The 27,915-nt window shown below is 39.7% G+C and overlaps 1 protein-coding gene across 1 annotated transcript in view; it reads right to left on the reverse strand.

Annotated features, from left to right (window-relative positions):
* FLT1 (fms related receptor tyrosine kinase 1) overlaps positions 1-19,254 on the reverse strand; it is a 123,981-nt gene extending 104,727 nt beyond the window's left edge. Inside the window, exons 1-3 of the mRNA XM_034410806.3 lie at positions 18,959-19,254; positions 5,856-5,952; positions 5,226-5,449 (exon numbers count right to left, since the gene is read on the reverse strand). Coding sequence (XP_034266697.2) covers positions 5,226-5,449; positions 5,856-5,952; positions 18,959-19,025 — 388 coding nt within the window. The 5' untranslated portion in view covers positions 19,026-19,254. The remainder of the gene's footprint in view (positions 1-5,225; positions 5,450-5,855; positions 5,953-18,958) is intronic.
* Positions 19,255-27,915: the final 8,661 nt, after the last annotated feature.

A 27,915-nucleotide genomic window follows, 5' to 3' on the forward strand; every position in this document is an offset into this window, starting at 1 on the left:
TACTATGGGCTGATATAGTTATATGACAACTGATACTGCAAACAAAGCCTGGCATAATTTACTTTATTTGGTTATATATTGAAAGTTGATCATTTGGGGAAAATGGTATCCTTTTCTCTATCACATAGATAGAAAAAAGAACTAGTGGCATTTAAACTTTTTCTACCATTAAAAGGTTTATGTATTTTTCTTAATATAAAAATTTATTTATATTTATGCTACAATCAATAGCAAGCAAGTGAATATTTGCCATAGAAAACCTCTTAATCAAAATTATGTTTTCAGAAAAGTGACTGGATAAAAATATTAATGTTACAAGCTCAAGTGTAAGAAAGTAAATCCCAGGATTTGGGAACTTTTATCCATCCTGTTTCCATCTGAAGCAAACTTTCTACCATGGCAAAAAAAAAAAGCGCATCATTTAGTACACATTCCATTTCAGAGACACTTGAACCATTCTTTTTAAAATAAACTCATAGACTTTGCTGGAACTTTCTGCATCAAGTCCATGTTACATAAACATAAGTTATTTAGGGCTGAAACGATCTCATAACTGGACTTACTGTAACTATCACTGACCATTCATGCAGAATTTCAGTTTTCAGATAAAATTGCTGCTTCTAGACCAGGGTGTCAAACTTGTGGCCCACGGGCTAGATGCGTCACATGCTGGTCTTGGCCCCAGCCCCGCCCAGTTTAGCAAAGGGGAAAAAAGTCCCAATACATCAGATGATGCCGCCATGACGACTTGAGTTTGACACCCCTGCTCTAGACTGATAGATGGTTTTGGGGGTTTTTTGGAAAAGTTTTTCAGTTTTATTTCTTATACACATAATATAAAATGTACATTTTCTTATATATAATTAATTCTACGTATACATGTTTTCCTTAAAAAAAGCATTAAAATAAGGCATTTTAATTACATTTGGAGTTGCTCTTCTACCTTTTCTTCCCTCATTTCGCAACAACCCTTCTTCTTCTTCTCCTCTTTCCCTTCCCTCCCTCCTCTCCTCTCCTGCTTTCTCTTCCCTCCTCTCCTACCTCAACCTACTTCCCCTTCCTTTTCCCCCCCTCCTCTCTTCTTTCCCCCTACTCACCTTCTCTCCTACTCCTATCCCCTACCCTTCCTTCCTCTCCTTTTCCCTTTCTTCCATTCCTCTCCCTCCCTCTCCTCTTCCTACCCTTTTCTCCTCTCTCCTTTCTATCTTCTTTGCTGTGGAATATTCTCCTTGTTTGGCATCCGAATAACTCCTGTATTCTAATAGTATATACTTTCTTTCAATTTCTTTTCAGATTTATTCTATCAGTATTATCATCATAATTGTACATTTATTCTTATTATCTTCTTTCTTTTCCCCCATCCCCCTTTTTCATTTACTCTGGTGTCATCTGGGTTTCTATTTCTTTTTTATCCTCTCCCTCGTTTAACTTTCTATTATCTAAATAATTTATCTATAGACTGATAGATGTTGCAAGGCCACATCATTCTAATATTTCCTGATCAAAGGGTTTATTTTTGTACTCTATTATGTTTATAGTTAATCATTTTTTTCCTTATTTACATGTCAGTTTAAAGCATGTTATTTTACTTACAAAGAATTCGGTCACATGATCCATATCCGAAATTTAGCTTCAGGGAATTTGAAACAACTGTGCTTTTGAGTCAGGTATTCTATGAGTTTTCAAATGCACCTACTATCTAACACAAGGTTTTATTTATATATTTTGCCTTTCAATATTTTAAACTGCAACTTTCATAAACCTTAGTCGGGACTGCCCTGTAGAAAAAAGTAAATATCAAGCTGTATTTTTTTGCCAGCTAAACTGAGTGTCATGTATATGTGCTTTAATCTGAATATAGAGACTGCTTGGGAGTGGGCTAAATAAAACTAACCCGAAAATCATCCAAAATTTTCTAGTGCTTTGCCTTATGAAACTAGATTCCAAAATATTTGGTGGAAAATTGATGACAGATAAAATATTTACATTGTTAGAACCAAGATTTGTAGGTTTGGGATCTTGGGATAAGGAATTTGGGAATGACTAAAGGCGTAACAATTATCTTAACATTGCAGTATTAAATGTACTTATTATAATTAAATAATAGAATAATATGATTTTTAAAATCTCTTTCACATTCTTAATTAATTCCTTGTACCCTGGTACGTGTGCACTTATACTGATCTAGAGTAGAGATTGCCTTGGAGTGAGCTATAGACACAAACTAAAGTGGAAATTACAACAAGTTTCCAACAATTATGAGGTAATCAAGACTTGTCTGTGAATGTCCTGTTTTCACTGTACAGTCATTTCTCTGGAAGTCTTCCACCTTCCCACACTTTAATTAAATCTCAGTGGAAGCTATCATGAGGGAACTGATCTTTTTTCAATAAGCCAGTGGAGTGAGCAGGAGAGCTTTAGAGTGACAGAAAAAGATGTAACAGAAAAACACCCTCCTCTCCATCATGAAATTGCAAAATGTCCTCAAGAGAAAATTTAAACAAATTCTCTTAAAATGTCTGGTAGAAACCTGACATTTTAAGAAGTTGCAAAATAGCACTAATCAGTCCTAGAGTTAAAATCTAGAGGTACACAGATCTTTAAAGGCTGTTTCATTGCAACAGAGTAAAATGTTCCTTTAGAGCACTTTACTAAGCAATGCAAGGAGGGACAGATGGTATAGTGCAGGGGCCTGCAACCTTAAACACTCAAAAGAGCCATTTGGACCAGTTTCCCACAGAAAAGAAAACACCGGGAGCCACAAAACCCTTCCCATGCCTGACTATTTCTTGAGCAGCCACAAAATTGGCATATGTAGTTGAATTACACATTCTGTAATTCCGAACAAAGGGAACCGGTTCGGTGATGTCATATCGTCACCGCTACCAATTTGGCCGAACCGGGCCGAACCAGGAGAAACCCACCACTGCTTCACTAGGATCAATTGTCAGCATTCCACACACCTCCAATGTATGGAAAATTGCAAGTGTGAATTTGTAAGGATAGGATTTAAGCATTCTATCCATCATATTAGCAACAGTGTAAATGTTAATATCAAAGATTTCTCTTTTTTCAGTCCAATTTCTTAAAAAACAAATAGACCTTCATATCTTATAAAAGATACAACTCTCCATATATAAACAAAGCAATTAAATTTACTAACGAGCATAGGTTAAACAAAGTTATATTTTTTAAAAATGCTGTTTTGGGGACATTTATGCATCAAAGGAATAAAATAGGATAAGATGAATTAAAAAATAAATCTGGAAGGATTTAATGTTAACAATTTTTCAAATTAGCAAAATATGTATTGTTCACAAGGGGACTTTATACCAGGAGATATTGCAAATACAAATGATGCAAAGTTTTATACTTTTTTGGAATACAAATTCATTAATACTATCGAAATAATATTGTAAATAATATTTGGTAATCACTGTATAACGTACCACTAGTATGGGCATTCAAAAAAGCTTATTTTATACTAATCAATATATGTATATACTCAATGGGAATTCTTTAAGACCAATGGAAGGAAAGTATTTGTAACAATTTTGTGCATCTTATAAAGACTGTATCTTTTACTTTGCTTTGATGACAATGGAAAAGTCACATGGTCAAGATTATCAAGATTGTCTTCTAGAGTAGAGTTGATTAATGGAAATGAGTCAAGTATCAACAAACTAAATAATAAAACATTAATTTCCTAAACATCCATAATATTGCTTCATGACATTCCGGTGTTTTTTCTGTTGGCAATGATTTGGCATTTCACACCTTTTGGTTGAGATACATTTACAGCATTATCCTAACAAGAACATTACCAGCTGTGTATTTCATACTGTGGACATGGCTTAAATAATATTTTAATCATACCCTAAAACACGTCTGGCCTGCTTCCTTTCAGATAAGGCTAATGAATAATTTTGATATTGCATTTTGATCCAAGACCACACAATAGTATGTCTACTGCAAGAGGTATGTGACCACCTCCCAATCCTTATTAAAAAATTTTAAAGAGAAGCCAAATTGGGTTGGTATGTTAAACTATGAGACAAAAGACTTAACCAAGGGACAGAATGAGAATGGCTGCAGGTCTAACACAATTGTCCTGGTCTCATATTTGCCGCCTATATATCCACAAGAATATGTTCCTGAAACAAGTGGTACTTTATCAAGTTTTAGCAGGAATTTTTTTTTTCTTCTTCTTCTTCAAAATAAAATTTCCAATAGGTTTAACTAACTTTTTCAAAAACTTATTAAACTGCCTCCAAAATTCAAAGAAGACCCCCCCCCCAATAATCACTAATTTTGTCACTGCAGTATTGGTGGCTCACCTAGTTTAATTCTTATTCTCAGACAGTTTTAGGGCAAACAAAGCCCCACGCCCACGTAATGACCTACTGTAGCTAAATAACAGGCATCAAGTGCATTTATTGCACTAGAATTTGTGGCTTTATGGAGAGGATTTTGTTTTAAAACGAAGAATGGGAAATTGTTTTGCTATCATTGCCCAAGTTCAATTTGGAAGTGTGGGGTATTTGACTGCATCTTCCCCTTACAAAGCCTGTCAAGTGTACGTTTCATCACACATTCACAAATTACTTTGGAATCATGGAAACAAAAGTGGTTAGGAAATCCAGTTGAAGATCTTCTATACCACATCAGTTTTGGCCCTAAGTGTCCAAGTACAGAGTGAGTCAACAACATCTTCAGCTAGTTTCTCTGATGTTATAGCAAGTGGGTTGCAATTCATGTATAAATACAGTGGCACCTCAGAATTTGTTGTTAATTGGTTCCAAGAAGTGCAACAAGTACTTAAAATGACAAGTGTCAAACAAGCCATGTGACTTACCACATGACCCCTTTTTTCCCACTGGGAAGAATTTCCTGTCTGCTCCTTTCCTATGTCAGTACCTTCCCATCATGAACTTCCTGTCTGCCCTCTGTGGCCATCTCCTACTTTGACAAACCTTTTGCAGTGACCTTCCTGGCATGGTCGACTTCCTTTCCACAGCCACCCCCATTTTCCTACTGCAGCACATAGAGTACCAAAGAAACAACGAGTACCGGGACAACATTTTTGCATCAAAATGGGTTGAGTACCAAATCTGATGAGTTTTGAAGCAGTCAAGTACTGAGGTACCACTGTGTGTCTTTTCCCCTTAGCTATTGTGAAAATGAAGCAATCTGTAAAATTCATTATAAAAAAAATCAGATCTTACCATTAATAAATACATATATTTTAGATACAGTCTTCTTTTTTACTTCACTTGAGGATGGATATTTGCAGCTGTAGTATCCTGTGTCAGTTGCTTGAGCTCTGTTCAAAGTCAGGCTGCTGCAGAACTGCTTGCTGTGCCTTCCACAAGCATAAGTCATTGTATTCAACCGGTTGTCATTCCTACTTAGAGTTTCAGGCAGAAACCAAGAATGGGGCACATCTCCACTGCAAATCCAGGTTAAGAAAAAGGTGAAATTAGAATTAACTTTCTAGCTTTCATTTTGATTACAATTAGCGATTTGGAGTCTTCCCTGTTACATTCTGCAAAAGCAAAAATAACACAAAAGCAAAGAGCCCTTCCAATGAAGGGTCTCTCTCTCCCATCCAAGGTATGACAGATCATGGGTATATGATACCTTTATGCCACACTGAGTGAGGACATCCCTTCCCACTGATACCAAGATTTGCATTTTTGGAATGATTTGGAAGAAGGGGCAGTGTCAGCACCCCTTAAACTTTGGTACCTCAACCAATGTCTATTTAGGCTTAGCCTAAAGTTACCCTGCATCCAAATGTAAGATTATAGTAGCCAAGGGACAAATGTAAACGTCAGTTCAGCCAAGCTAATTACCTGCACAAGATGTTTAAAGTATCTCCTTCTTGTATGACATGGTGCGCTCCTGTTATGTTTAATTTTGGGCCTTTCCATTTGAATCCTGAACTAGATCCTGCAAACAAAACAAGCATATTATTAAAATCTAATTATCTCTATATTTGATCCACAAATGCATGCCTTCATCTAAAAAAGATTAGATTTTCCAAGTCAAAAACCTCAAGGGATTAGAACTATCCTCTGGATGAGGAAAGTTTTGTTAACTGTACTTGATGATACTTTCTTTAAAATGTAAGAGAAAAACAGAAATCTTCACAGAGATGAGCGAGTGGTAGTTCTTGTAAATTAAAACCAAGGTTGGTTTTAGGGTAGGTTTGCACATATTGGTTTCTTTAAATATTTATTTATTTATTTATTTATTTATTTATTTATTTATTTATTTATTTATTTATTTATTTATTTATTTATCTATTCACCCATGGCAACTCAAGGCGGCTTACAGAATATAAAAAATCACATTTAAAAAACAGTAAAACTCATTTAAAAAATCAAATAAATTAATGTAGTAAAATCACCCCTGACCCCCACCTCCCGCCCCAGCGGCAGCCGATCACATGAGCCATTTAATGGGCTCCATCCCGCTCTGGGTTCCGCAGGCCCACTGGCAGAACCAGGTCTTCAGCGCCTTCCGGAAGAGAATTAAGGAGAATTAAGAGCTTCCAGATGCTCTTCAAGGGCAGCCCCATGTAGAGCGCGTTGCAATATGTTTTACTGAAGCAAATTCAATAGTAAGGTTCACATATCTTATTCGACCATCAGCTCTGTTCCTAATTCTCAGTGAATGAGTTCACACATGACAATAATCTCACATCAAACTATGTCGTTAACCTGATGTGTGAATTCAGTCATTAATTATCAATGGAACATTGCCAACATCTAATATAAAACCATAATTATAGCAGCAATTATTATTATGGTTGGCCACAAAGTCAGCCAGATGTTTAGACAGAGTTTAGCATTTTAATCCACTTATTGAGTCCTTCCCAAAGGCCTGGACTATGCAGATATTGTTCATTGATGGTGTTAAAGGTATCGTTGTAAGATATAAACTATTCCAAGTAAATTTATTGTTATGTGTGGGTAATCTAATCTGGTTAAATTCTGTTTAAGACTGGTGGAAACCTAATAATTCAAGTCCTTACCAAACACATTAACAATAGCAATAGCACTTAAACTTACATACTGTTTTACAGCACTCTCTAAGCAGTTTACAGAGTCAGCATATCGCCTCCAACAATCTGGGTCCTCATTTTACTGACCTCAGAAGGATGGAAAGCTGAGTCAACCTCGAGCCAGTGAAACTTGAACTGCAGAATTGCTGGCAGTCAGCAGGCATCAGAAGTAGCCTGCAGTGTACTGCATTCTAACCACTGCACCAACACAGCGCAGAACAAAGGTTCCAATCACAATTGATATAACAACGGATTTCTTTTTCTATAAGCGTACAACTTCAATCTCCAAGTCACAATATTTTGTAACTTATTCCAATTGTTTTTCCTCAGTCCTAGAACCCCCAGAATAGCAACATCAATGAACCAGACACTCTTCTTTTCAATAAATGTTATATCATCCATAATATGAGCAAAATGCCTATCTGTTTGGATCTTAAAGTTCCATGGGATCTTAAGCCACTCATTTTCCAAAACCTTCTAAACATGATGGTCCCAGCAGTTTTTACTACATTCACATCCAAATCCTTAGCAAAGTTTCCAATGATTAATTCTGGAAACTCAGTCATGATACTGCTTGCAATCATTATCATTATTCTGAAATATTTCTGGTCCACCCAATGCACAGAGCATGGGGAAAACAAAGATTTTTCCCCCTCTTTCTCCTAGCACTATAACCAAGTTGATTAGAAAGGAAATCAGAACAAAAGAAAATACTTCTTCACTCAGAGCATAATTAAACTGTAATTTAATATTCAAAACTGAATGTGATATCAGTGTGAAAGTAACATCACGGTATAATAAATGTTAATTCTTTTTTTTTTTTTACCTCAAACTATGCTAGCTGGGGAATTCTGGAAGTTGACATCTTCTCATCTTAGAGTTGCTAAGGTTGAGAAATAAAAGTCAATGAGCCGGTCATTTGCATTCAAATTTCCCTGCATCAGAAGCAATATTTCCACAAGAAAGCTCTTTTCTTGTGATAAACCTGGACGCCCCATAAGAATAAGTCATTTTGAAGGTGATTAATGGATTAAGGTAAAATCCCACCTTCTCCCAGGATGCATCCTGCTCCCTTCCTCTCCAACTTTGTCAATGTTAATGTAATGTTACTATTTATTGTTTTAATGTTTTATATTGGGATTTCTATTGATTGATTGTAATTCACATAGAGGCACCTTTAGTGAGATGGGCAGTGTATAAATTTAATTAAAAAATGAATAAAACATTTTCCCAGCATTGGAAATTTTGTAGGGGGTGGGGTGGATATTATAACTACTTTCTGGCATCCTGGTTGTCTGTAATGTAATGGAAGTCTCTACTTGGATGGCAAATTCACTTTTGTATATGTTTACGTTATGTTAAAGTTGCCAAGATTATCCCTACTAGAAAAGCCAACCTGATTTCCAAGAACAAAGACTATAAGTACCTCCAGCTGCCCTTTGATGGATAGGATGTCAATTTTAATATGACCATTTCTGATGCCTTGCTAAAATTCCAGCAGTAGACTTTATTAAGCAGCCCAGAAAATTCTTCATAACATGGCACCACATACAACATTTTACTAAATGGTCAGTCTTGGCATAAACAAAATAAGGTCTCAAAAATAGACATATTTTAAAGCCATTTTTTCTGAGTTTCTGCAGTCTTATATTAAGCAAGCCCTATATATGTCACCTTGAGCTCCTAAATGAAAAGTGAGATGTTGTAGGACGCTATAGAGATGACTTTAAAGCGAGCATTCAGAGATGATGACAACAACATGTGCAAAAATATGTGTTGAGCCTGGGAAACAGGGAAACCATTAGGAAGCCTGGACCCTCCCTAGGGTATTAGTGGGAAGGAGGAGAATACATAGTCAGACTAACAAGACTGATATATCAGCCCTTTGAAGGTGATCAGATTAGGAAACAGACTATACAAATGGCTAGAACCAAATCTTACTGAGTAGACTACTGTAAGGCAATCTTGCAAGCCTAACCATATTTCCGCCCCTCCCTTTGACATGCCAGGGAATCAGGAAGATGTCAATCTGAATCTCTTTCTAACACATAGCATAGTCTTAAACTTTCAAATGTGCCCAGTAAACTTGTGCAGGGCAGGTTGTATTTATCTTGACAGGTTCTATGCAAGAAAGCTACTTCTCAGGGAACTACAAACTGCAACTAAAGAAGAACTACTGTTGTAATTAGACATATTATACATATCTGGAGTGCAAAAAAACTAGACAATTATTAGATGGCAGCCAGCCAGAAGGATCTACCCCTACATCTAGTAGTTGTCCGGATTTTTGCAGGCAAAATATTGTATGTCTAGTTATAAGTGAATGCATGAAGATTAAGGCAATCAGCACAAAACAGGCAAAATTTCACTTTTGAGGGAATGCTTCATGTGAATTACAAGAGAATTCCATCTTGAAAATCTTCACAGCCCCCTTAGCTACCTGCCCAAAAGGTTTGCATACCCTTAAGCTAGGACAAGAAATAAAGCAATTTCACAATGACAGTGACTATTTTCATGTTTGCACTATGCCCCTATATGTGGAGCAAACCATTGTTGCTGATTCATCCATCATTCTCAATAAAACCAAACAAATCATATTATGGTTTATTGATATGAGTTCCCATTAATTGAAGCTCCCCAGCTTAATTATCAGCTTTCCTTGACATATAATGAATATCCGATTAGATTATTGTCATAAATATCCATACCTTTTTATAAGCTCCTGTCCATAAACTTAAATAAAACTTTATTTTTCCTATGAATACATTTCCTATGAATTAGCACATACTAGCATTAAGTGCTTTCATATTAGTTATATGTTTGTACTACATCACACAAATGGGTTTTGTACTGAATACTGACCAATTAAACTTATATTACATAATTACATCATTTGCTCATGGTATCCATAATGCACATGCTATCATTCCTACTCCTGTAGTTGTGCTGGGACTTTTGATCTTCCACTACTACAGTATCCCAAACTGTTATTATTTGATGGAGAGAAAGGATGTTTACTCGGTTTGCACATGCTGCAAAACCAAGTGGCATAATATGGCAGAAAGAAACACATCAGGAATAGAAGGAAAGATGCCTGCCTTAGTGATACTATTTGTTGAAAAAGGTCTTGAAATAGTTAATTATTTTTCTCTCTTGTTCCAGAGTGCCAACACAAACTAATTTAAGCCATATATAGGCAGATTTCAAAGGAACACTGGTTAAAAAAAAACATAACAAGAACAATTCAAAGTAGAAGCTGTAACCATGAAAAGTGATGGACTTCCCTTCCTAACAGATGTTCAACAAACCTTTCTTTGGAAAAGGAGAAGCTGGGAGGAATCTGAATGTTAGCATAGGGAGAGATGAGTGCAAAGATTACAAAGGGACACAAAAGCACACCCTGTTTAAGTCATTGAAATCAATGGGAAACGCAAGAGGAAACATTCCCAAACCTATTAAGATTATAATTCTATCATACCTATACCACTGTAATTTATTTTGCTTGCTTCCCCAAGAGAAAACCGAGCATGTCTTCTTAAGGGTAAATTTTGCATGTAGGCCTTTCCTTAAGTTGTGATCCATCCATTGGTAGCAGAAAACAAAACCAGCATGAAATTCTTCATCCCTATCTTGCCTCAATAGCCTCAGTACCCAATTAATGATCTGACTTCCTTCCAACCTAATAGACTTGATAGTTCTGGGACTGTCCTTGGGAGAAAAAACACCGCTTCAAACTAGCAACAACTTAATGCTATTTTGCTCAACAACAAGATCAATGCAACACAGGAAACTTGCAGTTGTCTTTGATGGTTAGGAGCAAGTGAAGATGTGACCTAAAATTCCAAACCTGCCTTCATACCTGTTCAATTGCAGAGTTTCTTTTGTTTCGAACGCAACAAGTATGAGGGCCAGACAAGAGTTACTATAAGTGCATTTCCAACTCAGTGAGCTTTGTCCCATAAAGCTTTAGAAAAAAATTATGATTATTTCAAGGGAAAGGGGGGGGAGTAAAAAAAAAATTCTCACTCATACACTCCTCATGGTCTCTACCCTCTCTGCCAGGCATTTTAGCCACAATGACAAAAGATCCATTGTCTTATATCACTCCCATTTCCTTTCCTTTTTATATTTTAAGGACTGACAAACCATGCATTACACCCCGGGGACAAATGCTTCCATCTTACTTGCTTCCTTTGCTCTCTCAGTCTCTGAGGAAAGATGTCCATCAATTCAAGGAATGCCCATAAAAGCATAAAGAAAATTGGATAGAGAAGATATACGGAAAGCATTTTTTCCCAAGTATGAATTGGTTTTTATTTCCTTTGGTATGTTCACACGTTTTACACCCTTGTATACTATCATGGAACAATCAAGTCCTGATAATAGCAATTTCCGCCTTGGCTCTATAAAGTCGCCTTCATCTCCTATATTTGAGCCCACCTTAGGGAGACAACCTTAAATTTAGGGTTGATGTATTGTTTTGTTGGATTTCTCCAAACCTGGAGAACTGTACTCCAAGTTGTGGAGTACCACAAAACTGTACAACTAATTTTTATTAGTTAAATCAATACAGTAATAAAAACAGGATAGACTCAATGTGTATAAGCTTTGCCTTAGATGTGATGTCAGTTGATAAGTGGGCTGTGTGCCTAAAAGGTATTTTGGATGTTTTATCATGATTGGAATGCACCTCCCTTGTGGTCTCCAGGAACCTTCAACACACCATTTCTCTCTCGCTATGTTTTCTGAGTTCATTTTCATACCCATTAGCTTTCCAACCTCCCAGGTGTTGACTCCAGCTTCTCTCAAGACTTCCAACAAGGTGAAGAAGAGAAGGAGCTCTACTATTCTATTTAGGAAGGAGTGGGGGGGGGTGTTTCTTGCACTATTCCCACTTTAACATATTTTGTACATATGCATTTCAGCTCTACCTTTTTGTTGTTGTAGTAGTGTTCAGAAAGTAATTAACGATTTTACAGGGGACTTTTGATGCTTGGTTGCCAGTTTCCTTATATTTGTCACTTGCAATCACTCCATCCCATGACCTAAGAGACATAAAATCATTTTCCCCCCTTAGGAAGTTAGCACCCACCCCTTTCCTAGAAGAATGAAATATTTTAGGAAATATTAAAAAGGCAGAATATTATGTTTCCCTGGTTGAGAAATGGAGAAACATGTTTTAAAGACAAAGCAACTCCCACCTTCCTGCCTCTCCCCCCGCCCCCTTTGTTAATGGGCCAGAGGCAGAAACTCAATCTTTGACAATAGGACCCATCTGCAACACAATAGCAACAGAAACTCACCACATGGCACCTGGGAAAATTACATCAGCCAGCAAGGCTAGCTAAGACCCGCACCCCCTGGGAGTCTGACAACCAATCAGGATACTCTTTTTGGGGCCCCAGGAAGTTCAAAGCCAGGGAGAGCATAAAAACCCGGGGACTCGCTGTATCTCACCCTTTTCTGTTCAGGAACTCAAGCCATGTGATCCTGTCCACCATTAAACCATCTTTCCAAGCAGTCTCCATGTTTCCAGTGTCTTTTTCCCCACTTGGAGCAGAACCCAGAAGGATATTTCTTCCAACACTCCCATTCTGGGACATGGAAGGAAAAGTAGACAAAAGCCTGAAAAAGCCCCAGAAAAGCTCTGAAGCCTAAGCCTCTTAAATTGTTACCGCAGTGCCTATTTAACAAATATTATTCACAGTGTCTGAAGACATATGGCAAGAAAAGCAGAAACAATGCCCTACCCCCCCAAAGTGAGATGGGCGTTTTCTAAATAAATAAATACGGTAAGTCTCAAATTATTACTGTACCATATACAGTAAATTATCACCTGATACTACACCACATGTATACCTAGCTTATTTTCAAACATTGCCAAAGGATGTTGCTCTTGTATTGGAAAACATCTTTGGCTATCACCTTTATTTCTCCATCTCTACTTCTGCACTTCTTTTTGCCTTCAATGACTTCCTCGAAGTCCTTTATGCCTGGAACTCTTTCTTAGAATAGAAGATGATGCAAGCATCTCCCTTGTCCATACAACTCTCCTGCTCTGTGTTGCCTTTAACACAACTCTATATTCCTTGTGTTGTGTTAAAATCAAGCTCAAGAATGCAGTTGGTCCAACTTATATGGAAGCCAGGGCTTCCGTGTTCTGTGGAAATTACCTTTGAGTGGAGTTGTATAGAATTGCGCTATAGTTTAATGTAACTGAAATGGATGCTATCCTTTCCCTGCGTCTCTTCATTCTCCTAATCTTCACTATGTTCAATTGAAAGTATCTGTGACAGAGACACTATTTTAGAAGCGGAGTGTTGGCAGGAGCTCTTGATGGCATTGAGTCCAATCTCCTTCTCAAAAACAAGAATCCAGATTAAAACAATCTTGAAAACTGTCAATCCAGTTTCTATGGGGAAATTTCTAGCAAAGGGAAGCCTAGTAATTGGTTCTACTGTCAAATAGCTTCAATCATTAGAACATTCTTTTTAACATTCCACCAGAATCTCTCTGGTTGATCTTCTCTAAAATACCATCAACATAAATCAAATAGCTAAACAAAAAATAATTTCAGATACATCAAGGAGATCCTGAGCAATTCATTCTTGTATCAGTGGAGGGATTCATTCAATTCAATTTAATTTTTCCCATCTGTTAAGAAGCAAATACTTATTGTTCTTTTCTAGCCAGTTTCTTTTGTTTCAGAAACACACAATTGGTGGTGATGCACTAGCTAAGATTAGGTTGCTGCTTTAAAAAATGCTCAGACAATTGACTCTTGCAGTGGAGAAAAAAGATCACACACAAACACACACACACACACACACACACACACACACACACACACATATAATTAAATAAGTCTTTTTCTGCAAGGATTCAATAATACTGTGTAGTATTCTAATGGACAAAAAAGAAAATCTAAAATTCATTTAGATCTAACCAGTTCAGTCCAAGTTATCTACCTGAATTGGTTTCAGATATAGGCTGTATCACTGGAAAATACACAGTTTCATACAGTATCTATGCTCAATAATAATTTGATTCCTTTGATTGTTCTCAAATGTTAAACAATCCTTTGGAGTCTGCTCAAACAACCCTATGCAGTCTGAATAGCAATAGTAATAGCAATAGCACTTATATACTGCTTTACAGCCCTCTCTAAGCAGTTTACAGAGTCAGCATATTGCCCCCAACAATCTGGGTCCTCATTTTATCCACCTCAGAAGGATGGAAGGCTGAGTCAACCTTGAGCCTGGTGAGATTCGAACTGCCAAATTGCAGGGAGCCGGCAGTCAGCAGAAGTAGCCTGCAGTACTGCACTCTAACCACTGTGCCATCATGGCTCATATAAGAAAGGAAAATGATGACAAAATATTTAAGAGTTTTCTGAACACATCAATAGTGGTGGTGGGTGGGAGGAAAATTACATTTTAAAAATCAGTTCTCCATTCCAAACACCAACTGTGTGTGCTCACTTACATCAGATTTTACTTCTTCTGAAACAAATGTTGTACATCAATTAAAGAAACAATATGCATTACACAAACTAATAGCACCACTAACATGGTCTGCATCATGTTGCAATATTTAATGGATTACTTACCAAATACAGTTCTCTAAAAATTGAAATTATGTATATGTATACCATATATTTACTATTGCTCACTACTTGAATAAAATACACTTACAGTCTTTGCTTATTGACCATTTGTTCACTGACCATTGAAAGTTACAACACTTAGACCAGTCCTTGAAGTTGCAGCCATCACAGTGTCCCCACGATCACATGATTATGTTACAGGCACTTGGCAACTGGTGGGCTTTTACAATAGTTGCAGCCTCCTCTGGTCATATGATGGTCATTTGCAACTTCACATCTGGCTTCCGACAAGTCAATGGGGAAGCTGGCAGGAGTCGCAAATTGTGGTCATGTGACATTGCACTTAACAATTCATGGTGTTTCGCTTAATGACCACAACCGGAACTAACCAACTGAAATTGTAAATCAGTCACAATCATGTGACATTTCACTTTATGACTGCTACTTAGCAATGGAGTTGCTTCTCCCAATTGTGGCCAGTAAGTAAAGACTACTTGTATATTGTAAAATAAATGATTCTTTGTATTAATGGTTTTCTGATGTTACTTTCATTGATAGATATTATGTATTAAAAGCAGCCATGCTTATTCCAAACTTCTCATCTAGTCTTAACTTTTCCTCAATTTAAAAAATTAGCAAATAAAATTAAGGGAACAGGTGGCAAAAAACTTTCTGTACAAAGATGTTTTAAAGGGCAGCAGGTGCCATGCCTGAAATGTAAGGTGCTAAAATGTGATATTTTCACTTTAACTATCATAACCTGTCTCTCTATCTGAAAAAGCTTCTGATTTGGAAGCTTGGATGTGCTGTACATATATTTGTTGTACTCAGGGAATATTTTAGAAGTCGACCCGCAAAACACAGAATGTAGCTCATCAGTAAAACAGGATAATAGCTCTAAAACAGATTTACTCAAAAATAAATAACAATGGACTTATCTCAGTTTCTGCCTAAGGATAACTTTCAGTGGCAAATCTGAATGACAAATAAACTTTAGAAATAGTAGTATGAAAAAGGCACAGGGTAAGGAAGGCTCCCAGACATATTTATTCTTTATGAGTTTATCATAGGAATCGCCATAAAAAATGACAACTACCATACTACTATATCTTGCCAATTATTTTGGAAGTAAAGATGTACTGTAAATCCTAACTTACCTATTTGATTCAATGCTGAAATATCTGTCTTTGGCTAGGCCATGCCCCCAACTGCAATAGATGTTACTTATATCACACACACACACACACACACACACACACACACACACAAACACACACAAAATTATCATTTTCCCATCTAATAGCTATACCTAATACCTGAGGTTGGTATCAATTATATATTTTCAGTTTGTCTTTTATGGACTTAAGGCTTAAATGAATGATTCTATACTTTACTATGGATTTTATCAACTTTCACACACACTTCTTTGTGTGTGATCTATACACTATACACAGCTTCTTTTAGGGGAAAAAAATCACTTAGCAGAATGCTGACCCAAAATTGGATTTGGTTATTTCTCTAAAGAGAAACTTAAAGGGCTGCTAGCATTCCCAATGTCTTGTTTTAAAATATAAAACAGTAGACTGACCATAGAGCTTCTTCAACCCTGTGTGTGTCTCCATCAGTAACACTTTTCAAAGGATTACATATCCCTGAGAAGTAATATATAATTTTTTTATGTGCAGTACTAATTGGAAAGGAACATTTTTACATTCAGAACCCATTCTGACCAAAGTAGACTTCAATATCTTTAAACAACACCGTGGGAAAAAAAATGTGTTATCAAACTATTTTTACTGTACAAACACTATGAAATGTTGGCAGACTTTAAAAGTGAATTATCCTTCACTCAATCCTGGAATATTTCTCCAGAAATAAACCCCTATAGTTCCATTCACATATTGCAATAAGGCAAAATTTGGTTTTGGTTTAGTGTATCAGGTGAACCCATCTGCTTGTTGGCTGATTCAATTAATTATCGCATAATTAAGCAAACCATGAGATGCAAACTAGTTCCCAAAGAATACTAGTGCATTGAATTCTAGTGCATTTTTTGTCCAGCCAAGGTTATATTTGGAATGAAGGTATTTAATGGAATAGAACAACTAAGAACACTTCAGCTGAATGGATCAGAGGATTGAGGGGGGGGTGTATTCTTCTAGTCATAGGTAACCATTGATATGTTTAAGAGTCCTGTAGGGTTAAGCCAAAGGCACATCAGATTGGCAGCGTATGTCCAGCCATGGCTAACCGAACTCATTCAGGGAGTACCTTAGGACAGAGAGGAGAGTCACAGAGGTCTCCTTTGTTTGTTTCCCAGCACTGATTAAGGCATGCTGCCTAAGGCCTGAAAAGGCTCCTACTGCTTTAGTCCTTAGCCACTTTCTTCCCTTTCCAAAGCATCTCATCATCTGGCCTTCCCAGCTTTAATAAAACAGCATAAAGATGTACTTCCTCTCATTGCTCCGAAATCTCCCAGGATTTAATTTGACACTGTGGGGGATCATCTTCCATCCATATTGCTCACTTCTTCAGCTACTTCTTCTCTTGCAGGTTCTAAGCCAGCATCACTGATGATCCCCACCCCCCCACTCCCTAAGGCTCTCAAGGGAACACATTCCTCCAATAGGAGGAGCGCAGCCAACCCAACTGGAGGTCAGAATCGATGGTCTCTCCCTCTCTCCCCTTCCACCCCCTCGCGCGTCGTCCCAGCAGGTGTCTCTTGGCTCCCTCTCTCCCGGTCTCCTCGCCAGGAGAACTGTACTGAACTCCGGTCTCTTTCCAGCGCTGGTCACTTCTCTTCTTCCACGGTTCAGCGCACTGGTGAGTTGAGCGTTTGTCCCCCGGAGCATCCACGCACATCCCTTGCAAGGTATTTGAAGCTCACCAAGAAAAACACTCGCAGTGGGTTGCCACGTAAATCCCGCCTGTCCGGATCATTTAAGCAAGTTCCTTTCTCGGAGGGTGGCTGACTGTGTCTTGCGGGGCCAGGTCGGGAGAAGAAGCCGATAACTCACAGCATCCTCCTTCTTTTCCAAAGGGAAATCAAGCCTCAGATTCTTCCCAAGACTTTCCTATCCTTTTTTTTGTTGTTGTTGTTTTTGTTGTTTTTTTGTTTTGCAGAGCTGCCTGGGTTCCCAGCCCAGAGCCAGATTTACGGAGGAGGGAATCACAAAGATTAGCGGCGCGTTAGCCGCCCGTTTTTACCCCATCTTGGTTTGTTGAATAAGCCACGATGCCTAGGTTTTTGCATCACACTAAACCAAGAGAATCACGTTTTGCGCCATACAAAACTTTACGCTCAGATCAGATGATGACCCCCTCTGAAACCAGGCGTACAAAGTTATCTGATTTTCTACTGCGCCAAGCTGAGGCGTCCGTCGTTCCTCACCTGTCGCGGTAGATAACGAAAACTAGGACGCTTTTGGTAGGAACCTGTTCTCCAATCCCCCCTAGCCAGTTTTGCTCGGCTTGAAAAACAATTCGCATAGACAGACATGCTGCCTTTCACCCATCTGAGTGACAATGCCAAGGAGCTCCCGAAATAATAATATGCAATGTCCCAAATTTATGCGTTTGATAATCCCGGGCATCCCAAGTCCCCGTTCCTAAAATTTGGACAATCCCTTAGCACTGATGGTCCTCCAGATCGTCCAGAAGCCCGAGGTCGCTCAGAGTACAACCCGTCCCGGCGTGGGGTGTGTGTGTTTCCTTTCCCCACTTTAAGCAGGGAGAAAAAGCCAGGATCGGCTCAGCGAAATAGCAAAAGGGAGGACCAGCCCATCTGCATCCGCGCTACGCTGCGGGGCCAGCAGTTCCAGCTGCGCGGGGCAGCCTTCGTCTGAAAGGGAAAAGCTCTCGGCGCGCTCCATCTCGCGGCTCTTCTGCGCCCGCAGGTGCCTTCGCGGCAAAGCCAGAGGGGATAAGGCGAGATCAGGATTAGATTCTCCCGCGAGTCCCACCACAGCCCCGCACGAGTGGCCAAGCCAAAGCTGTGCTCGCATCGCCACGGGAGCGTTTGGTCCTCCGGCTGGGACCAAGACTCGCCCAGCCCGAGCGCAAGACGCAAGCACCGCCGCGGACGCCAAAGCTGCGCTCGCATCGCCACGGCAGCGTTTGGTTACGGTGGCTAAACCACGAGGCTCAGAGGTTACGCCGGACACCACCACCCCTTCCCCCGTCCCGCCCTGGAACCATTCTAGTCCCGATCCGAGTCGGAGAGCGTCGGGACCGGGTCCAGGGGAAGCGGAGGGCGAGGGCTGGTGGGGAGGACTGGCACTTACCTGCTAGAAGAAGGCAGAAACCCAGCAGCCTGCCCAGCACGGCTCCAGGGAGACCCCAGCTCAACATGCCGCCTTCTGAGCCCCACGGAAGGCCGCCGAGAGAGAGAGAGAACGGCCGCGTCTGCCTGATGCTCCGCTTCGCCTATCGAGCCCAAGCGCCCCGCTCGCCCGGCGCCCGCAAGGAAAGCTTCTTCTAGCCGGCGAGATCCTCAAGCCAGGCAGCTGGGGGATCCACACCTCGCGGCTGTATCCGAAGGGTGCTGAGCTCACCGGGCTCAGCTCCTTTATAACTTCCCAGCCTCCTTTCCATCACGCCCCCCCCCCCTCACGTCACTTGGTCTGTTTCTCCCCCCCTCCCCTCCCCCCTTCCCATTTCCAGCGATGCTTCCTGGCGGGGCAAAGAAAGCGAATGCTCTCTCGGGCACGTTTCCATCTGGGAACCGGGAGCACGACTCTTCCTCTCTGGCACGCTCTGGACCGTCTTGGATCACGTTGGGGAGGGGGGAAGCGAAGCTATTTTGGGGGGTGCGGGGGGGCGCTGTGCCAGGTTTGCTATTGAGGCCATTCGCTCCCAAGTAGGTGAGCTTCTCCTTCACCCCATCCCTCCCACCCACCCCCATCCCACGACCGCCTTGGCTCTTTAGGAAGGCTCTTTGCCAACCGAAGGCGACTCTTGTGAAATACATAGATAAATAAACGCGGGCTGTTTGCACCTTCAGTTTGGATCTTCAGTCCCGGGCACAATTTTTTCCCCTTTGTGTTTCATGCAAACTTTCCAACTTCTCTCTGCCCAACGAAGGGAGGGTACTTCCCTCCCTTCACCACAGTATAAAAAATATGTTGAGACACTAGAAAAAGTGCAGAGGAGAGCAACCAGGATGATTGGGGGGCTGGAGACTAAAACATATGAAGAACAGTTACAGGAACTGGGCATGTCTAGTCTAGTAAAGAGAAGGACCAGGGGAGACACGATAGCAGTGTTCCAATATTTGAGGGGCTGCCACAGAGAGGAGAGGGTCAAGCTGTTTGTTGTTGTTGTTGTTGTTGTTGTTGTTGTTGTTGTTGTTGTTGTGGTTGTTGTTGTTGTTGTTTTGCTTTAATTTATATGCCGCCCTTCTCCGGAGACTCAGGGCGGCTTACAATGCGTTTTCCAAAGCACCTGAAGGAATAATGGATGGATGGATGGAAACTGACCAAGGAGAGATTCAACCTAGAAATGAGGAGGAACGTTCTGACAGTGAGAACAATCACCCAATGGAACAGAAGTTGCCTTCGGAAGTTGTGGGAGCTTCATCACTTGAGACTTTCAAGAAAAGACTGGACTGCCGTTTGTCAGAAATGGTATAGGATCTCCTGCTTGAGTGGGAGGTTGGACTAGATGACCTATAAGGTCCCTTCCAACTCTGTTAATCTGTTAAAACCATCCCGATCGAGATGCTCAGATTTTGATGCGCGTTTAGTAACTCGCCAGTCAGGGCAATCTTAACAGCATTATGGGCCCCGGGCAAAGCAGCGTACTGGCGACTTCTAGAACTACTACTCACAGGAATAAAAAATGTAAATGGTCGATAAAATTAAACCTATATTTGCATGTTAGTATTAATTTAAAAATGTAGTAAAATGTAATGAATACGTTGCTGTGTTTATATGATACAAGGTGCATTGAAGGGTTGACATACACAGATTAGTAGGGGGCTCCGTGGAGTCCACGGACAAATGCCTTGTCCAGGGAGAGGATTGGTTTTCCTGCCGATTGCAATTCCAAATGGCATCTATTTCCAAAAAAGCCTTTCCAGTTTGGGGCGGGGGGAGAGGTTTCCCAACATTTCAGCCCCCTTCCCCGCAGCTTTTTTCTCCCTGCGTCTTATGTTGCCTGCCTTCTCGCTAATTTTTGTCCATTAAAGTTATTTTTCGGAAAGTTCCTTGGGATGGTAGTTTAACTGATCATTCTAACCCTTCGTTAGAAAGCACTGATTCATCTCATCCTTTAAGATTCTCCGCACTGGCTCCGGGCCAGTGACTCCATAGCTTCCCCTCCTCTATCCACTAAATCGGGGAGACGCTGGTCGAGTCCCTAAGAGGAGACAGGACAAAGACCTCGCTTCGGCCTTTGCACTTGTTGGCCATAAGGTGCATTCGCAACCCGGCGACTTGCAAAATAAATGCCTTCGCGCAGGGTTGACTACCGATGCGTTGATTCTGAAATACGGACGTTCTACATGTTGCACTCGACGGGGCCTGGACTGCAGGAGGAGAGCCTAGCCTTGTTTTTGCAAAGCTGAGACCTTCTCGGCAAGCATGACACGAAACGCGTGACACCTTTTGGGAAAGGAAACGGGAAGGCACCTATCTCAGGAGCTCCGCCGCCTTCTATCTTCTCAAGGGCTAAACCTCCCGGTGACGCGCTCGCATTGCACCACCCGCTGGTTATCTCCGAAGGTTCCTCCAAGCTCCAATAGGACACCAACCTCGGAGGAAATTCCCCCCCCCCGCCCCCAGGATATTACTCCAGCCCGGAGCTTTCGCTCGCTCTGTCTCGAGGCGGGGCTTTCAAACTTTCTCACATCTTTGCTGGAAACTCACGACTCTCTTTCTTCTCCCGCCCCCCTGCTGATATAGCGCAATCTCCAGATTTGTCCTGACTTCGGCTTGGAGGTCCACCAACGGAGCCCAACCGCCTGCTCCGTGGCTGATTCGGGAACAAGCAAACAAACAAACAAACAAACAAAAAACCCAGCCCCATTTCCGATTAACACGTTTCATTAAAAGGCAGAAAATGTCACGTGCCTTTTAATCCAATTTACTAATCCGAGAAAGTGAGACTCCCCCGGATGTTTTACTACCCTCAATTAAGGATTGTAAATAATAAGCATTAGCAAGTCTATAATAAGCACTAGCAAGTTACTCTTCCAGCCAGGCCAGGCCCTGCCTTGCTGCCCCAAAGTGTAATTTTTCTTAGTTTGCTCTCTATCAATCCTCTGGTACTTTGCTGAAAGGAAATGTTTAAAATCTGTTCCTGGTGCACTTACTTAGGTGCCATAGGGAGAAAGTGTGTGTATGTGAGTGTGCATAAAACCATATAAATATAATTTGTAGAACAGCTCAGTGCACATATTCTGGAGAAAGAAATTCCCCGGTGATGAGCTCCAGCACAAGCCCAGAGCTTGGAAGAATAAACCTTCCAAGGTTGAACCTTCCAAGGTGGTCCAGGGGTGAAATCCAGCAAGTTCTGACAGGTTCTGGAGAACTGGTAGCGGAAATTTTGAGTAGTTTGGAGAACTGACAAATACCACCTCTGGCTGGCCCCAAAGCGGGGTGGGAGTGGAGATTTTGCAATATCCTTTCTCCAGGAGGGGAGGGAATGGAGATTTTGCAGTATCCTTCCCCTGCCACCCCCACCAAGCCACACCCCAGAACCGGTAGGGAAAAAATTTGGATTTCACCCCTGCTTTGGTCCCAGTGACTGACTCACATTGGTTTCTGCAGCATTATTCTGGCACACGTATATTTGATATTACATTCATCCGCTAGAATGCCAGTCTTTTGTGGAAGTCCCTGGCTTCTCACACTTGGCTTCAATTGTTGTGATCTAGGCTTCCTGAGTCATTAAAATACACGAGTAGTCCCAAAAACATCTTTTATTGCAACAGCTGTGAATTACGTTCATTCACAGCTGAATCCCAATTAGTTGCAAAAAATCCTTTGGGAGAAGTCCTTCAGGATAATCACCAACCTTTATCTCCCTTGACACGCTGCCAAAGACCTACTTGGCAAAGCCACACGGAGTCCAGAATCAAACAGAGCTGCCGACTGGGAGCAGAATTAACAACGTTGCTTTCCTGCAAAGGTCCCAGTGCCTTTGCTCCTCTTTTAAGCCTTATGGGAGGGGCCAATCATCTCCAGGCCTTACTCCCGAGTCATCCCTTTTGTTTTAACCTTCTTGCCTTCTGGCAGCTCTGTGTATGCGCACACTAGGAACAGGCTCCTCCTGTTCCTCTAGCTCTCTGATGTCCGACTCTGGAGGCTCCGTAGTTCGTACATCACTCCCAGATGGCCCTGGTCCCATCTCTGCCTCCAACACAGAGCCCCCGTCCAAGCCTTCCCTAAACTCCACGACTGGCCCATGTTCCTCCCCAGCCTCCTCACTGTCCGACTCCACTGCCAGCTCCGCAGGCTGCTGGCGGACCACAACATCAATCTACAGAAAGACACCAAGACACCATGGGGAATTTCTCCCTCTGGGGCCTTTTCAGCCTGAGCTATGGCTGCTGCCCTATATATTTTGGAACTCTAGGAAAGCCACCCTGATTGTGTGCCCGTTGACCTTTGTAACAATACAGGAAGCTCAAAATCAGCACCTAGAAATTAAAAACTTTCTTAGGAATCTTGCGAATGAAACAAATTGCATGAAACATGATTTGATACAGTGCTAGCCGTCATCAATAAGCAACCAATGCAAAGGGCAAAATAGATTTAGCGACATGGTTAAAAATAACCCTCTATATTTTTGTTCCCACCTTTGCTTATTATTTAACTGCAGCTTTGGAAGCTATATTAAACTTCCATCTATGCCTGGAGACTTTACTTCACTGGAGGAATCCATGAACATTTCTAACTGATACTACACAGGCAGGTATAATTAAATGAAATGCACTTCTTAGGTGGGAAATAACTAAATGCATTTGCAAGGTTAGACATAAAAACTGCATAATATAATTTATAACAGAAATAATAGTGTAGTATTGCCAGAAAGATATAAAGTTGCCTTTGGAATTAGATGAATCAAGTTTTTACTTGCCCTGAATATGCAACAATATAAATCATCTTCACCATCACGGTAAAATCTAAACAGAAAGGAAGGCTATAAATATAATAATAAACAACAAAACAAAGACTTTCCATTTTGAATTGTATTCCATAAGGTTTTGCACAGCTCCCATTCATTTCAAGTGGTATTCCACATGAGACTTTTCTGCTGGGCTCAACTGAATGCTTGCCAGGCAGTAAAACAAACAAACAAAAACAATATTTTATTAATTCTTCTGCATTCCTTGAGGTGGGCTACACATCAACAGGAGTTCATAAGTCAATTCCATCATACAAAAGAATCAAAGCAAGCTGCAAATGAATGATTCTCCACTTTTGGAGGCTGGATGGGTTCAATTAATCAGCAGCACATTAAAACAATAAATCATTTTTTAAAAATCACACTCAATATAATAGCTCATACTCTCTTAAAGACATTTCAAGAATGTCAGGTTTATAATTTTGCCTGAAGGGTCTATTGTCATGGATAATAAACACTAATTAATTTCAAAACTCCTGCTGATAAGACACACCCATATTTATTCCAGGGCCAGAGTATCTGTCCACTCACATATAGGCAACACTACTTTTCTATTCCTCTTACAGCACCAAATAGTGAGTGATGTTCAGGCCTATCAAATATTTTCCATCTTCAAAATAGTGGAAAGATGTGACCGTGACATGGTTGAGTTTTTGAGAGGCACGTAAATGTCCACATCCTCACTGAGAGTTGATGCCAAACTGGCACTAATTTGAAAATCTAATGTTTCACCCATGCCTTACAAGAATTGCACCATGTGGAGGTGTTTGAATAAGCCAAGCCACAGGAGGTTCTGGAACTTTTTTGTTTCGTTTTGTTTTGTCCACAAAAGCCAAAAGCATGATTTTGTGCCTGGCTGTTGTGTAAAAAGCACAAAAGCTCTACAAAAGGGTGAAACTGAATACCATGTTTAAAACTGAAGAATTGTCGCCAGCACCACCTTAACAATGGAAAGAAGGAAAATATAATTTTGCCCTAAATATCTAACATCCACTTTGTGTAATTGTCCAAATACTGGTGTTCCAAAAAAATAATAATAATCCCATCCGTTTGATCAACCCTTGTAAGGTAGTGCGTGAACCTTCAGTCCTGAATTATAATACACTTGGCTTAATGCTTATCCATAAACAACATATTTCAAAAATACTTTAATGGAATTAACATTATATTAGTTAACATGTGAATAAAGGCTCATTAAGGTAAATTACGTTCAATATATTTGGTAGATAAGCAAAGATCATAATCCTTAATTTGAAGAAAAGGAAGTGAAAAGACATGAAAACTAAGCAATCAGTCCAATATCATAGGAAGCTAGTGAAAGAGCCAAGAACATGAGTTAGATTTCTTGAGTCCAACAGCCAACTTGCATGTGAACCAGGATGACAACTTAAAAAAAAAAAAAAACGAGCTTCCCAATTTTAAAAATATTTCCAGAATGCAGTGGAAAGAGTATAAAATTCTATCTCACGTTAAAAGATAAAAAGTAGCAGCTGTCATAGAACTAGACTGATCAATGGACCATATTATTTTAGATCCAGGTTTTATGGGGAAAATAAAATATTTTTTTCAATCACATCCTCTTTATTTATAGAAATCTCAACGGACTCCTATCACATAAGAATATAAAATCATTTTCTTATTCTGTAGGAAATGATTTCATTTCCCTAAACTCTTTCCCAACTTTAGCAACTTGTAAATGTGAGCACTTCAATTTCCAGAAACCCCTAAATGTCATGGCCATTACTGAGAGTCCATATATCTGGACATCCTAACCTGAAGGATAGCCTCTTCCCTATGCTAAATTTCTTTACCAATGCTCCTTGACAGCACACAATTATAAGGACATGATTTTTTAAAAAATCATTCTTCGGGGGATAAGTTTCCATCTACTTTATAAGTGCCTCGAAATATCAAAATCAACTGTGGGGACTAACTGAAGAAAACGAGAAACCAATTCAAATCCAGATGGGTGGATTATATTATGTATTCCTCATGACAGCTCACATTAACCAGAAGAAAGTAGACCAGAAGACATACCAGCTGATTCATAGTTTGATTTTAATAGATGTTGAGGAACTGGGTTGTATGTCATTTTTTTTTCTTTAAGAATCTGCAACACTTGCTTGAATTAAAGCATATGATGAAGAAAAGGTTCAATTTTTCAATCAGTTCTACCAGGCATTCGGAGATGAGCCCTGTCGATTGCCTGGTTTGAGGATCTTGTTTTTTTTTTTTAATTGATTGATTGATTGATTGATTGTGAGATGTCTGGTTTATGTCCTTTCCCACATAAGTCATTGATTGATTGTGGTTGTAATTTCTTTTTTCATTAATTGAATTGTTTTCTGTTTTTGTTTTTTTTTTGCTGCCCAAAGTCCCATCAGTGAAATGGGCAGTTATGTCAATTGTATAAATAAGTAGATTAAAAAAGACACAACACTCATCACAGCTCTGGTTCATTTAAGATGTTTGCTAAAGATTAGCTTTAAGGGTGCTTTTATGTTAAAGAGCCAAGTAATTTATTAACTTGATTTTATATTTAAAACTAAAGTAGTTATTTTAAACTTGTTTTTCCTTGCCTACCTAACATTTCACTTCCTTTGATAAAAAAAAATAGAGTAGAAAATTACGATGACAGGAAAAGTTAACTTGATTCAGAGTGGGAAATGGAATCTTACTCTACTGATGCAATCAAGTTATTTCCTCCCACTGAGTCAGAAGGTTCCTTTGTAAGTTTCAACCTAAGAAAACTACAGCCCAAAGAACTAAGGTTCAAGACAAAAAGGAGGTGGATTTCAGTATTGACCTGTTTACCCTTTGTTCTACAAGACATTTTATGGTTGAAGAAAATATTTATCACCACCTCTCTGAATATATTTATAAACGTATTTTCATATTGTGCCTATAAATTGATTTTGCTCACCCAGTGAGCTGTTGAAGAGAACCAGGGATCCACAATCTTAAAACAGTATTGAAAAAAAGAAAATGTTGCAGCTGCTTCTTTGGGCTGATGTTGCTAAAGTTAGAGTTCCTATCTTGTTTTTCTTAATGCAATAGGGTGATTTGAATAATTATAAGCAAAGTTAGGAGCAAGGAGATCACATCCACCCTGCCATAAGGATCATTTTTCTGTCTTCAGTTCTAGGATTCTTCCTCTAAACTACATCACACTGGTATAGTAGAAGTCATCCACCAAGTGTGTGTGTGTGTGTACATAATTAATACATACATGCATGCACACACAACTTTGATAATGAAAAAACAAATTTAAGAAGCAATAGATTATACTTCAAGATGAGAGTGTGCAACATGCTTAAACAAAAGTCACCGTGGCCAGAATCTCAGTTTTGGATATCTTTAGGGTTTGGAATGTGCATGAAGTGCCTGCAGATAGACTATGGACATCAGTTGTTTGTTCTTATAATCTGCAAGGCTTGCAGAATACGTGCTATGCTTAATACCCCACTCCCCCATTTATTTGGCTATATTGGGGACCACAAAAAGCACAATGGAGGCCACTGCAAATTCCAGAGTGTACTTTTTGTACCCTGTTTTAAGATTACACTAAGGCATGCCAGAACTCTTGACAATCTGATGAAGTTTCTATAAAACAGATAGGAAAACAAGATGATGACAGTTTAATACGTCTATTTTGCAGTTCCAGGGAAGCAAATCAGAATCTTCATTGATTACTCCTACTCAGAAGCACCAATAAACTCCATTGGCTTATAGGATTGCTTGTCTCTCTCAATAGGTCATAAAACGTCACAGTACAGAATCAACGCTCGATCATTCCATTCATGATTTTTTTTTCTACGCTTATAGAATATAAGAAGTATTTTTTCTTCTTCTTGATCTATGTGGCTGCTAAGAAAGGAAAATGACTTGATGGCACATAATCAATCAAAAAGAGTTAAATTGGGAAAAGTAGGAATGGTGCAGTTTACTATCTTCTCCTTCTGTGTCAATCTTTCTTTGAGTAGGTGAATTCTGGAATGTTGTCCTATGTCAAAACAAAGATGCCTTGTATTTTAAACCATGATCAGTGAGAAAAGATGCTCTACATGTACAGTACAGGTAGTTCTTGACTTATGACCATAATTGAGTCCAA

This window comes from Pantherophis guttatus, chromosome 5, assembly GCF_059756535.1.
Source record: "Pantherophis guttatus breed Tessera chromosome 5, ASM5975653v1, whole genome shotgun sequence".
Lineage (NCBI taxonomy): Eukaryota > Metazoa > Chordata > Lepidosauria > Squamata > Colubridae > Pantherophis > Pantherophis guttatus.